The following is a 15,000-nucleotide window of genomic DNA, read 5'->3' as shown; positions in this document are numbered from 1 at the left end:
GACATCGGCAACCTGGACGACTTTGAGGAGGAGAACGACGAAGACGAGGAGAACAGAGTCAACCAGGAGGAGAAGGCGGCCAAGATCACCGGTGAGGCAGGGAGTATCATAGGGGAGGTGGGGTGGGGAGGGAGGCAGGGAGGCTATAGGGAAGGTGGGTGGCCGGTGGGGTGGAGTGAGGCAGGAAGTCCACAGGGGAGGGGGGAGGGGGGAGGCAGGGAGTACCATAGGAGACGGGTGGGGTGGGGGGAGGCAGGGAGTACCATAGGAGACGGGTGGGGTGTGGTGTGGTGGTGTGAGGCAGGGAGGTCATAGGGGAGGTGGGGTGGGGGGAGGCAGGGAGGTCATAGGGGAGGTGGGGTGGGGGGAGGCAGGGAGTACCATAGGAGACGGGTGGGGTGGGGGGAGGCAGGGAGTACCATAGGAGACGGGTGGGGTGGGGTGTGGTGTGGTGGTGTGAGGCAGGGAGGTCATAGGGGAGGTGGGGTGGGGGGAGGCAGGGAGTACCATAGGAGACGGGTGAGTGGGGTTGGCTGGTGTGAGGCTGGGGAGTCCATAGGGGAGGGCAGGGGGGAGAGAGATGGGGTGGAGGGAGGTCATATGGGGGGTGGGGTGGGGGAGGCAGGGGAGCTGTAGGGGATGGGAGATGGAAAGAGGTGGGGAGGTGGGGTGGCAGGAGGCCAGTGGGAATGTGGTGAGACATGGATGCCACAAGGGGAAGGGCCTTCTTTTACTGCTTTCAGGACGACCAGAACAGTGCCGGTCCCCGTTCGGCACTTAAGTGCTTATCTGCAAACCACCCGTCTCTTCATACATACTTTTTCTGCACTTGACTGTTACCCGCGTGAACCTGCTGACGGCCACGTTGTCGTCACGGTTCGCGGAGAAAAAGTATTTTGCGAACCAATTTTCCGTTTTGCCAACGCTAAGATCTATGGTGTGAACACGCCGTCCGGTTCGCGATTAGGTGTGGGAACGGGCACTGAAAGTGCCATTTGAATGAGGCACGGAAGAGGGAAAGGGGAAAGAGGTGCGATGGGCCGAGGTGGAGTGAGGCAGGGAGACCAGGGGGTTGAAGGGAGGTAAGGAGACACAGTGGAGCCATGGGGCCAGGGTAGCCATAGGGGTTAGGTGAGAGTGGGGAGAGACAGGTGGATGGTCACCAACGTCAGCCCAAACATATAGAACTGTACAATCCTATACATCAATTCAACTAGGAGGAGAAGGAAGCCAAGATCACTGGTGAGGAGGTGAGGTCTGAGGGTTGTTGAGGGGTGTTTTACGTTATTTTTAGAAGATGTGTAATGTTTGTTTTTTAAATTGCAGGCTATACGGGGGTTGTAAAAGGTATATGCTGTTTCTTTTGCTTTCCACAACATTTAGATTGTCACCCAAGACCTTCCCTTGAGAAATCCCAAATCCTTGCACACATTAATGTTACTAGCGTTGTAAAATGTGTGCTGTCATTATGACCCACCCTTTGGAGCAGCTAGTTTTTTCCCCTGTACTCCTCAAAAAACAAACAGGTGGATTGTGTACCCAGCCCATAGAACAGGCCGTCCACGCCCTCCCTGGCACCAGCCTCCACTCTGCGCCAGTCCTCATCTTGTTCTGGGCATCAGGTTTGTGCAGGGCCGCTGACAGCTTTGCCCGGGCCCAGGACAAAGTCATCTGAAATGCCCCCCCCCCCCCCCCCCCCCCTTCTCAATACATGCATTTTTATGGGAACTCAAATTTGGGGGCCCTTCTCTCCCTGGGCCTGGGACAGATGACCCCTTTGTCCCCCCACCTGTGGGCTTCCCTGCGTGTGGGCATCGGTCACCCTCCCTGAGGGGCTGTGCTGTGCTGTGCCGTGGGCACCTGCCTGTGCCCATGACTCTGGCCCTCGGCCCACGCCGCCGTACCGCACCCTACCTGTGCCAAGCACTAGGGGGGCGATGGTGCCAGCAGTGCCGCGATCTTGGGTAGAGCTCAGCCCTCTCCGGGCTAGCTATTCTGGCACGGGCCGGCATCCGCTCTGTGCTTTTCTGGGCTCTCACTAGGTGGCTTAATAGAACCATTGCAGAACAATGAATGATCCCCCATAGGAAGACTGTGACTATGTCATCATAGTGAATCAGAATAGAATCCCAGTTCTTAAATTTGGAAGGCGCATTATTGGACAGCTCTTTCCCTTGTCTTCAGCTTCCTGCTCGGTTTTTGTAGTCAGTTGTTTTCTGTATGTTGTCTTGTAAACATATAATACATTTACATTTAAATAAAAAATGCTAACATAAATGTGGCTGGATCTCTCAAAGACCCAGTATGAAACAGAACCGTTTTTTTTAATTTAAATGCTACAACTCAGTATAACTACTATGTACAGATATTATACCTGTATGCTGTTATATGAAATGTTGATAACCTGTTTTTGTATGATTGCTGGTATTGCACCATTTGCATCCATTGGTCATGTAACCGGTCAAACACAATCACCCCCTCAAACACTGCTCACCTCGTGAGGGACATTCAAGCCATTCATTTGCAGAAAAATAACCCAAGTTTTTTTATTTTATTTGCTTGGTGGGTTGAATGCGTGCGTGCGTGCGTGCGTGCGCGCGTGCGTGCGTGCGTGCGTGCACGTGTGTACGTGTGCGTGCATGCGTGCGTGCGTGCGTGCGTGCGCGCGTGCGTGCGCGCGCGCGCGTGTGTGTGCACGCATGTGCATGTGCGCGCATGTGCATGTGCGCGCGCGTGTGCACATGTACGTGTGTGCACTTGTGTGTGTGTGTATGTGTGTTGAGTTCATGAGTTGCTTCTTTTGGCTCAGTCCTCCCCATCAGGCTCCAGCTTTTCCTCTGCACAGTAATACCGCCCAGTCTCTACCTCTTCTCTGTCGTCTCTCCCTTTCCTCCTTCCCTCTTTCCCTCCCTCCATTTTTGTCTCTGTCCTCCCATCTTCTCCCTCTGTCCATCTCTCCCTCCACTCCTTCACACTCTTTCTATCTTCTCTCTTCCATCTCTCTCTTCCTCCCTTCTTCATTTCCACTTCCCTCATCTCTCCTTTCTCATTGCTTCTCTTCCCCTCTCCCATCCCTCCATCAACCCTCTTCACTTGTTACCTTCCATATCTCCCTCCATCTCTGTGTCTATCTCTCCTCCATCCCTCTCCCATCTCTTCCATCTATCTCTTCCTAACTCCCTTATTCTTCCATCTCTCCCTCCACCCCTCTTGATTCGTATTTCTCCCACCCCCCTCCATCCTCTCTTCTTCCATCCCGCCCTCCACCCCTCTCCATCTGCCTCCTCTCTGCTGTCTCTCCATCATCCTGTGCATAACGTGTGGGACGCTCAGCTTTTGGATGATCCAGCCCTTCAGAAAGAGTTCTGACGCTAAGCCTCTCCTCTCGTCTCATGTCTCCTTCCCCCTCCTCTCCTCTCCTCTTTTCTGCTCACCTCCTTTCCCCTCTCCTCTTTTCTCCTCAGCTCACCTCCTCTCCCCCCTCCTCTCTTCTCTTCTCCTCTTTTCCTCTCTTTTCTTTACTCCTCTCCTCCCTTGTCCTCTTTCCCCATCCATTCCTCTCCTCCTCTCCCCTCTCCTCTGCTCACCTCCCCCCTCGTTCCTCTCATCCCTATGTATCCCATGTGTACAGCATCACATCTGTAGGCTGCCTATAGAAATGCTTGACTAGCTGCATCCCTTTACGCATTCACTGTGTCTGCTTGTTTCTGTGTGTGTATGTGCGGTGCGAGTGAGGTGTCGATGATGTATACATCCTTTGCAGAATGCTATATCCAGTACTTGGTCTCGTCACTCATGCGTCTCCTATCCCCCCCCTTCTCTCTCTCTCTCTCTCTCTCTCTCTCTCTCTCTCTCTCTCTCTCTCTCTCTCTCTCTCTCTCTCCTCTCATCCGTTTGCGCTTCCATGCCAATCCTCGTTCGCCCCAGCATCTTCATAAACAAACCTTCGCTCTTTGCCGCTTAGTTTGTCTTCCTTTGTTACGACTTAAGCCTCTAACTGAATATATATGTACAGACTTTGAATACATATATGCTGTTGGATTCTCACTATATGCACACATGTGGCAGGAGTGCTGTATGTGTGTGTGAATGTGTGTGTGACTGTGTCTGTTTTTCTTTTATCTCCTAACATGTGTGGCCGCTGCCGGCTCTGTCTTCCTCTCTTCTCTTCTCCTCCCTTCCTTTCTTCTCTTTTCTTCTCTTCTCCTCCCTTCCTTTCTTCTCCTCCTTCTCCACTCTTTTATGCTCTCTGCTCTGCTCATTCTTGTCTTGACTGGCCTTCTGTTTGCAGAGATAGTAAACCAGTTGAATGCCCTCAGCTGCTTAGATGGGGAGCCCGATGACTACCTAAAGCAAGCAAATAAGCCATCGGCTAAATCAGCCAGTTCCTCCCAAGGTCTTCTTGAGCTTTCCTCTTCTTTTCCATTCCACTCTTCTTTGTGTTTTCTCCCTCTCACTGTGTATTGTTCTCTCCCTTTCTCACAGTCTGTCTTTCTTTCTCTCTCTCTTATGTGTCGTGTTGTCCTCTCTCTCTCTCTCTCTCTCTCTCTCTCTCTCTCTCTCTCTCTCTCTCTCTCTCTCTCTCTCTCTCTCTCTCTCTCTCTCTCTCTCTCTCTCTCTCTCTCTCTCTCTCTCTCTCTCTGTCTTTTTTGTTGTTCCAAATTAGTTTGCCATCCGTGACGTGATGTAATGGTGTTGTCTGGTTCCCCCTGAACTCCCCATTGGTGGTGGTTGTTGATATTTATTTTATTTTTTTGTTCATTTTGTCCCTCCCTGTGCATTGTTTTTTTCTCTGCCTTCTTGTTATGCCCTTTGAATCAGTCTTGTGCTGTGTTCTGCAGTTTGCAGTGAACCAGACTCTCCTATCTGGAATGAACAGATTGGATTGCATGGGAGTGCTGTGTAACAGTGTTTGTTAACATTGTTATCGTAAAAACCAATGGCCTAACTCCTCCAAGAATCTAGAACACTGGTGTGCAGAATGTTCTAGATCATGTGAAGAAATCTGTGACTTCTGTCCGCCCATTCTGTCTTTGTCTTGTGTCTCCCAAATGGTGTAAAATTCACAATGCTTTTGGAATCTTACAAATATATTTTAGATACTACAGACATAGAAAAGGAAATTGATTTGGATGATGGCGCACCAAGCAAACAAGTTATAAATGCAGACACACACACACACACACACACACACACACTCTCACACACACTCTCACACACACTCTCACACACACTCTCACACACACTCTCACACACTCACACACACTCACACACACACACACACACACACACACACACACACACACACACACACACACACACACACACACACACACACACACTCTCACACACACACACACACACACACACACACACACACACACACACACACACATCCTTTCTCCGCTTGTCCTGTGCAGCGTATGGACAGCCATATAAGGGTTAGAATGTTGCGCTGGGTAAGTGTCTGCTGAGGGGTGTCAGCTACGTAATCACCTAAGTTGTCCTCCTGTCACCCCACACCCCACCCCACCGGACCAGAGGAGCCTGGTGCCCAACCAGTGAAGCCTCTTCGTGTCAAGATTGAGCTTTGACACAATGGATATATGATCGTCGACCTGGGCATGCCATCTCTTTATTCTTCACTCCTACTCCTGTGCTATTTAGGCTCTAATCAGTGGGTGTCTATCCCTGGATTTTGAAATTTTGTTGGTATGATATGGTCTCGGTTCACTCCAAAGTGCAGACGTCCTTTATTGCTTTTAGTTGCTTTTCCCTACAGCTGTGGTTTTGTATTTTTGTTTTGTTTTTTTATTATTATCCATTGTACTCCCCATCCTTTCATGCGGAGACTCTTTTCGTTTATTTTTTTGACTTTGACAACCACTAATTTTGTGTTTACTGGTGTGTGTGCGCGGTGTGTGTGTGCGTGCGTGCTTTGCGGTGGCACAGAGCTGATCAGTAAGTTGAACTTCATGGAGGATGAGGACCCGGATGCCTCCAACCTGAGCAGCAACCCCTTCGACGACCCGGAAGACCCAAACGACCTCAACCCATTCGGTGACCCGGACGAAGAAGGTACAGTTGCCCTGCCCCCCACGAGTCGAGATGTGTATTTTACTGATGCAGAAAGACATTTTGGAGAAGTGCATACAAGTGGTTCTTAGTCATGTTCATGTCACTCCATGGTGGTCAGTCAATCAGTCTGTCCATCGATAGGTTAGAGTCTGTTCTGCATCTAGGTCTGTTGCCCTTTATTTCCTGGTTTCCAACCTGAATAGCAATGGTGGAGTGGCGTCCGCGATAGTTTCGCAAGATGCGTAATTCCAAGAGCACTATAGTGAAAAGGAAGAAAGAGCTGAATGCAAAATCAAAAACTGTATTAAACAAAGTCGAATAAAGTAAATAAAACCGACAGACAAGGGACAAACATTTCGGGTCTAGTCCATCATCCGTGTTCCCAGTTAGGGTTCAGGGTTTCCAACCTGAAAATGGATGTGGAAAACTAGTGTCACTACTAGAGAAAACTGATAACTCTTTTAAACACACTGTGTGCTGTAGATTTTTCTGCTTTTTTGTTCCTTGCCAATCACAGTCCTGCCTGTGTCATGGTGTGTCATCTCTGCGTTAGTGCTGTGCAGTGTCTTAGTAGAAATGACCTATTGTGAGCACTCTGCGTGTAAGAGCTGAGGTCACTAACAGAGTAAATGTGTTTTAGCCATGTCAGCTATCTGAGCGCTGTGTGTTTTGCTTGCCTACACTTGCCTACATGCATGGCCTTTATGTGTATGTGGGGGTTTTCTTTGCACCCCCACCTTGGGGGGTGTGTGTGTGTGTGTTTGTGTGTGTGTGTGTGTGTGTGTGTGTGTGTGTGTGTGTGTGTGTGTGTGTGTTTGTGTGTTCGTCTGAGTGAACTCAATAAAAGGTACCCTTGTTACCTCCAGTTCCCTCACCACCTACGGCTGTCAGAGTTGCCCTTACGAGTGTCAGCCATAGCTGTTGAAGGATGTCTACGTGATAGCTGATTGCGCTTTCAAAGAGAGTATGAGAGCATGCGTGTGTGTGTGCGAGTGAGCGTATCTGTACGCATGTGTTTGTGTGCTGTGCGTCAATGTGAATGATTGTGCTTTGTGTGTTTGTGTGTACGCGTGCGCGCGTTTGTGTGTGTGCACTTGCATACATGCATTTTCTTGTCATGAGACAACCCTGAGTGGAATGTGTAGCAGCTCTGTCCAGAGTGGTCATGGACTGTGACTTTCTATGAAGGGCGGTGGGGGCGGCTATGTGTGTGCGTGTGCATGCATGTGTGTGTGTGTGCACGCGCGTGTGTGTGTGTGTGTTCGCCTGCGCATGTTTGGATTTGCTGTCTTGCTGCGTGTGGACACTCTTGTCTACTCGCCGCCTGAGTGAAATACAGTCAGGTAGACAACTCGAACAATATTTACCCAGTGCTGAGTCCAGCCGTGTGAGAGGCCAGCAAAGGAGAGACAAGACACTGCCACCCTGATGGCTGCTGCTGGCCTGTCAGTGTCAGACTGCCTTTTATCATCCACAGCCCTGTCCAATCACCTGTGACCCTCAACACCCCACACACACACACACACACACACACACACACACACTTACTTACACACATCATGTCCCCGTCTCTCTCACTTTCTACTGCTTTGTCTACCGTTCTGTCTCTCTTTCGCTCGCTTGTTCTTGCTCTCTGGTATGATGTCATGGCTCTTGACACACATTTCTCTGACTTGTCGCCCGCTGTGTGGCTTTGTCCTTTTGACACATCTCTCAGAGCATTGTTGGCTTTCTAAATGGCCATTTAAGACATTAAGATGAAAGATTTGTAGATAAAGCATCCGAGATGTATACAATATATACAAATTACTTTCTGTTTTTCAGTGAAACCAAAAAGTGACTTTTTCATACATTCATTTGGTAGTCAGTACACTGGTTGATTCCTCTCTCTGTCTTTGCCATCAGAACCGCCCCCTCGGCCCACATACAGGTCCAGCCCGAAAGTGGAGCACTCCTACTACGACCAGGAGCCCAGCAACCCGTTCGACGAGCCAGACGCCGACCAGGACCAGGACCCCGACCCGGAGCCGGACTTTCAGACGGGCGGGGGGAACCCGTTCGAGGAACCCGACGGGGAACCGGAACCAGACCCGGAAGTGGCGCCGCCCCAACAGCACCAGCAAAACCAGCAGCCGAGCTCCTCGCCACCGCGGCCCAGCAAGAGGAAGAACATCCGGCCCGTGGACATGAGCAAGTACCTCTATGCAGACACCGCAGGCAAGGGAGACGAGGACGAACTGGACGAGTAAGTGTCTGTGTGATAACCCATACAAGTGTGGTGATGGTGTGCGTGCGTGCGTGCATGTGTTTGCATTTTTGTGTTTGCTTGTGTGAGCTCCTGTCTGCATACTGTATGTGAATGAGAATGCACAATGACACATTTCTGAGATTGTATGCATTTGTGTTCATTTTTGTGTGTTTGCGTGCAACACTAGTTGTTGCTGGGTGTCATATATTATGTTTTTTTTTTGAGTGTGAGGGAGAGACGATGAGTGAGTGAGTGTGTGTGTGTGTCTGTCTGTAAAAGAGAGGGAGGGAGAGAATGCGCGTGAGAGAATTTGTATGTGTGACGATGGCTTCCTCCCTGCATACATACCGACGTAGCTGTGTGAGTGACACCCTATATATGGTGGGAGGGCTGTAATGCGTTCCCCAAATGACTACCCTCAGGCCGGCTAATGCACTCACACTAAATCGGCTGGTCTTAAGTGCCACTGCCCCCGCCATAATTAATTTTATCAGCGCCTTAAAAGGCCCCCGTTTAAATATCAGAGGCGTAAAATTGCTATCACAGTTAAACACGGCTGTACGTCTTTATGTACGCAGGGTGTTGAGCCGCTCGCAGGCACGCGCACGCGCACGCACACGCACACGCACACACACACGCTCGCACACACACACACACACACATTTCCTGTTCCTCGCTCTCTCGCACGCACACATGCACACACTTACCCAGTGCCCAAGGCCTTTTACAGTAAGTAAGTAAGTAGCTGTAAAAACACTGAGTAGGAGGAAATTAGGCCCGATCACTCGGCCCCCGCGGTACTGTACACCTGCAGACAGCAAGATGGAGGCCCAGTTACGGGGCTGCAGGATATAATGCCCTATTGGCCTGTAGTACACTCCCATGTGCGTGTGTGCGTGTGTTTATCCGTGTGTTTATCCGTGTGTGTGTGTGTGTGTGTGTGTGTGTGTGTGTGTGTGTGTGTGTGTTTGCAGTATCTTTGTGTGTGTGCGTGTGTGTGTTTGCAGTATCTTTGTGTGTGTGCGTGTGTGTGTGTGTGTGTGTTTGCAGTATCTTTGTGTGTGTGTGTGTTTGCAGTATCTTTGTGTGTGTGTGTGTTTGCAGTATCTTTGTGTGTGTGTGTGTGTGTGTGTGTTTGCAGTATCTTTGTGTGTGTGTGTGTTTGTGTGTGTTTGCAGTATCTTTGTGTGTGTGCGTGTGTGTTTTGAGGATATGTGTGTGTCTGTGTGCGTATGGGGTATCTGTGTGAGTGTCTGCGTGTGCGTTTGCGTGTGTGTGTGTTGACTCATTGCTGAAGTAGGTAGGTATAGAGGGCCACTTGTAGGCCTATGTGGAAAGTGGTGAGCGAGGGCTTTCAGCGGCAACAAGGCCACTGTTGTTGGAGGCATTCTTCTCCCTTGTCTGGCCATCTCCAGCACCCCCCTCTCCTCTCCTCTCCTCTCCTCTCCTCTCCTCTCCTCTCCTCTCCTCTCCTCTCCTCTCCTCTCCTCTCCTCTCCTCTCCTCTCCTCTTCTTCATCACACCCCACTCCACTTCTCCTTTCTCCTAAGGCTCCTTCTCCCTCCCCCCTTAACAATTTGTCAAACCTGCCATCAGGAATGTGCAAGACATATGCTGGAGAAAGGAGGCAGGCAAAGAGCACAGGCAGCGAGTGTGGTTTTTCAATGGCCTGAGTGGCATATACCTATGGTAGCTGCAACCTCAACAAAACTTTAGATTGTAGTGGTGCAGTGCAATACGGGTTTATTGATTTCATGGTAATAACTGGTAACTGGTAACATGATCATGCATTTTGCGTCCGTAAAATAATGACGCTTCCAACATGTTTTTAGTGGTTCATAATTTCACAACATGGTGAACTGCACGTCAGGGTTCTACAAACTACCAGCGCTATGCAAGTGTACAGAAGCGGGTCACCAGTCTGTGATTGGACAATATTACTTCAATTATCAGGAGGGAAAGCAGGGTAAAGAAACTAGATGTTGCGTCAGGGGTGTGTCAGTGGGGACGTTCGTGATGAAGCAGTGCTGCTTTTACCAGGCAGCACGCTTGCACACTTTGCCAGTTTGATGCATTGTGGTTAGAGAATTGCCAGTTTGATGCATTCTGCATACAAAGTGCGCATGCGCGCTGCCTAGCAAAAGCAGCACTGCTTCATCACGATCGTGCCCTATATCTAACAGAAGATGGTTCAGCCTAGTAAAGGAAAGTAGCACAAGAAACCAGCAAGCCCCAACCCAACCAGAGGGAAGGTAGATTTTGGGTTTGATATGTGTGCATGCCTAACAAAATATCTTGCAGAGGAAGTCGGTGCACCCCTCCCCCCACCTGCAGGGTCAGTATGTGTGCCTGCTGCGGCCCCCTGTGGGGTCAGGGATCAAGGGTCAAGGCAGGTGTGACCTCTGGAGGCCCTATCAGACGATTGATCAGTCAAAATGGAACCTCATGCTTCTGGCACATTTGTAGTTCCCCTCTGGTTGTTGATATTGTGTTTGTTTGTTTGTTTTGGTTAAGACTGACTCGGTCTTCTTCTCGGTTTTTCCACATTTTATCACGCTCATTCTCTCTCTCTCTCTCTGTCTCTCTCTCTGTCTCTCTCTCTCTCTCTCTCTCTCTCTCTCTCTCTCTCTCTCTCTCTCTCTCTCTCTCTCTCTCTCTCTCTCTCTCTCTCTCTCTCTCTCTCTCAGGTCCAATCCATTCTACGAGCCCAAGTCCTCCAGCCCCGTGCGTACCGATCCCCCGTCTCCGGCGCGGACCAAACGGCGCGCCCCTGCTCCCCCCGTCGTGGTTCCCCAGACCCCCGCACCAAAGAGCCAGGTTCCTGACAGGGCACCCAATGCACCCTCGGCCGTCGCTGCAGTAATAGGGAGGGAGCTGGCCTCCTCTTCCCCCAAGGTGAGAGCTCTTTTCTGGGATGGCATGGGGTTGGTGTTAGGGTCTGGGCATATCTGCCAGTGTGGGCATCATTTTTCTGTCCGTCTTGGTGTCTTTTATGTCTGGTTTTTTTGTAATCTTATTGCAACATGAACTTGTGCACAGGAGCACTGTTTGTCACACACATATATGTACACTCTCTCTCTCACACACACACACACACACACACACACACACACACGCACACACACACACACACACACACACACACACACACACACACACACACACACACACACACACAAACTTGTGCTTATTAATTTGCCGTTTAGCCCAGCCTGTTTTTGTCCCCTGTTAAAGAGCACTCTCAGTGGACTGTAGGGTTGTTATTTCTCCCAGTCCTATCAAATCTCTCTCTCTCTCTCTCTCTCTCTCTCTCTCTCTCTCTCTCTCTCTCTCTCTCTCTCTCTCTCTCTCTCTCTCTCTCTCTCTCTCTCTCTCTCTCTCCCCTTTCTCCCCCTGAGCCCTGTATCGAGCCCCAGTGAACCCTGCTCAGTGTGTGTTCATGCGTGTGGCGCCACTGTTATTTGAATATAGGCATTTATTTATTGGTCTGTTTATTATTTATGCAATTTTCTCCACAGAATGCATTGGTGAGTCTAATTAAACACTGCGATGGTCACCCAGCCACACACACACACACACACACACACACACACACACACACACACACACACACACACACACACACACACACACACACACACACACACACACACACACACACACACAGAGAGACAGGGGCCAACCAACTGAGTGTGAATGGCTCTGGGGCCCAGTGAGCGGACGAGGGGCTTAAACACTAGCGGCTTAACTCCGGCGTACTGCTTCCATCTCGCAGCAAACACACACACACACACACACACACACACACACACACGCGCGCGCGCGCGCGCACACTTTCTCACACTCAAACGCAGTCTCACACACAAATGCACACCAACACACACACACCCAGATACACACCCAGACACAGACACACACACACACACACACACACACACACACACACACACACACACACACACACACACACACACACAGTCTCATACTCACACCAACGCTGCTACCACCCATGGTACGTGGTCTCCCCGTCTCCCCTCCTGGGGGCGAGTGTTTTTATTTGGCCCGTGTGATAATGTAGGCCATATTTAATTACTGCCAGCCGGCTTTATCACCCAGCCGCACTTGTGTGTGACTGCGGTGGGAGAGAGAGAGGGAGAGAGAGGAGGCCCACTGCCACCATCGTCCCCTCCACTCCGCACGCCTCCCCTCCCCTTCCACAAATACGTTTAATTACCCTGAAGCACCAGCCTGTGATGGGATGGGACGTACACAAGTCCCCCCTCTGTACACCCCATCACCACCATCTACCCCCATGTGGTGGCCGTACAGTCGCCTGTGCTGCTGATGAGACCATCCTGGGCCCGAAAGATGGAGGGAGAGAGAGTGATGGAGAGAGAAGTGAAGACAAAAAGAGAGACGGAGAGAGGGACCAAGTGATGGAGAGAGAAGTGAAGACAAAAAGAGAGAGACGGAGAGAGGGACCATCAGGGGAAGGATATTGGAACTTGCCCGCGATGCAGGCAGAAGGGAGTAGAGGAAGGCTGTGGGAATGGGGGACAGGCAGGGAATTGAAATGTAGTGAAGTGTAATGCCCGTGTTTGTTGACTTTTCGTGCGCGCAAAATCTTTTTTTTTTTTAAATTGAATCCGCCACTTTGCCGAGCGCGTCTCGAGGAGCCAAGCGCGTCTTATGAAGACGTGGCCCGCTGATTTTTCCACCCCCACTACAGCCCAATCACCTCAAGAAACACATACTGCACGCACACACACACACACACACACACACACACACACACACACACACACACACACACACACACACACACACACACACACACACACACACACCCTGCAGTTGGTTTGTCCTCCGTCTTGCGTATGCCATCTGTGTGTGTTTCAGCTAAGTGTGTGTGTGTGTGTGTGTGTGTGTGTGTGTGTGTGTGTGTGTGTGTGTGTGTGTGTGTGTGTGTGTGTGTGTGTGTGTGTGTGTGTGTGTGTGTGTGTGTGTGTGTGTGTGTGTGTGTGTGTGTGTGTGTGTGTTTCAGCTAACTGTGTGTGTGTGTGTGTGTGTGCGCGCGTGCACTTATGTGGATCCGTGTTTGCGTGTTGGTAAAGAGGCAATGTGAGAGAGAGGGGTGCGTCATCCGATCTGCAGCCAGCAGATACTACTGTTGCTCTCTGTGCCGTGTGTTGGCCACATAGAGGCCGAGCGAAAAGGGAAGACATCGGTTATTGAATTCATATGGAGCCCTTCCATGATAAAGCACACACACATATACACGTACGTTTATATACGTACACGTACGCGCACACACTCACACACTCACACTGATGCATACACACATACATGGAGACACACACATACACACATGCATACACTGCACACAAACCCAATCACTTTCTGTCTCTCTCTCACACACACACATATACACACGCACATGTGGGCACACACACAGACACACTCGCACTGAATCACACGTACCGTGCACACACAGTACATGTGGAAACACCCGCGAGCACACACAGACACACACATATACACTGAAATACACACAAACCCAATCACTTTCTGTCTGACACACACACACACACACACACACACACACACACACACACACACACACACACACACACACACACACACACACACACACACACACACACACACACACACACACATCCCTTTTCCCCTCTTCCCCTCTTCCCCTGCCTTGGCGGATTACCAGGGCGATCTCCTGCCATATTGTGAGGCCTGCTCGCTCGCCTCCTTCCATTTGTAGAATTCGAGATGACCTTTGCATGAATAAAGTCAAAAAGGATTAAGGAGACAGGCAACAACAATGGGAGCAAGCGAAACAGATGCAGCCTCCACTTTGAACGTGGCCAGATTGCTGATGCGCCTTTTCGGCCCTGTAGGCTACTGTGTTTGCTTGGAGACTGTGCCTATGTGTGTGTGTGCTTGTGTGTCGTTTTGTGGTGTCCGTGTGTGTCAGCAGAGCAAAACCCCCTAATACACACTTGGAGAGAGAGAGAGAGAGAGAGAGAGAGAGAGAGAGAGAGAGAGAGAGAGAGAGAGAATCTTGCGGTTAAAGGCACAGATGCAGATAAAAGAGGAAAAAACGGGAGAATAAACAAGCGCTGGACGGAATGAGAAATGTGAAATCGCAATGTTGATAGCATGTATACCCAGATTACAAACTTTCAACCAGGATTATCAAGCGAGAGGGTAAAAAGCCAAACACAAAACAAAATGAACTGAGTCTTTGTGGGTGTGTGTGTCTGTGTGTCTGTGTAATAAAGTATGACCTGGGAGGCTGTGCCTAATCATTGGTGCCAGACAGACCACTGTAATCTTTTTCCTTTCATTCTTTTTTTATTTTTTTTATTTTTTAATAACTGTATCGAAACCTTTTCTCAAAGTTGTGATTCTATCAGTGCAACTTTGTCCTTTTTCTGTATGTCGCGTGTCGCACATTGCAGCCATGTCCACAACAGCTTGCCGGTTTATTTACGCGGATTGTGGCATTCCCATAGCATAAAATCCACCCCACCCCACCTCACCACACACACACGTGCGTGCGCGCGCGCACACACACACACACACACACACACACACACACACACACACACACACACACACACACACACACACACACACACACACACACACACACA

At 50.1% G+C, this 15,000-nt stretch overlaps 1 protein-coding gene across 2 annotated transcripts in view; it reads left to right on the top strand.

Annotated features, from left to right (window-relative positions):
- Positions 1 to 15,000, top strand: part of ehbp1 (EH domain binding protein 1) — a 286,125-nt gene that overhangs the window by 119,218 nt on the left and 151,907 nt on the right. For both annotated transcript variants that reach the window (XM_063192821.1, XM_063192822.1), the window contains exons 7-10: positions 1 to 91; positions 5,953 to 6,078; positions 7,984 to 8,323; positions 11,014 to 11,221. The exon at positions 1 to 91 is cut by the window's left edge and continues 49 nt beyond it. In XM_063192821.1, coding sequence (XP_063048891.1) covers positions 1 to 91; positions 5,953 to 6,078; positions 7,984 to 8,323; positions 11,014 to 11,221 — 765 coding nt within the window. The remainder of the gene's footprint in view (positions 92 to 5,952; positions 6,079 to 7,983; positions 8,324 to 11,013; positions 11,222 to 15,000) is intronic.

The sequence above is a fragment of the Engraulis encrasicolus genome, unplaced genomic scaffold (genome assembly GCF_034702125.1).
Source record: "Engraulis encrasicolus isolate BLACKSEA-1 unplaced genomic scaffold, IST_EnEncr_1.0 scaffold_25_np1212, whole genome shotgun sequence".
Classification (NCBI taxonomy): domain Eukaryota; kingdom Metazoa; phylum Chordata; class Actinopteri; order Clupeiformes; family Engraulidae; genus Engraulis; species Engraulis encrasicolus.
The sequence above is the reverse complement of the archived record's forward strand: the minus strand, read 5'-3'. Positions and strand labels throughout refer to the sequence as shown.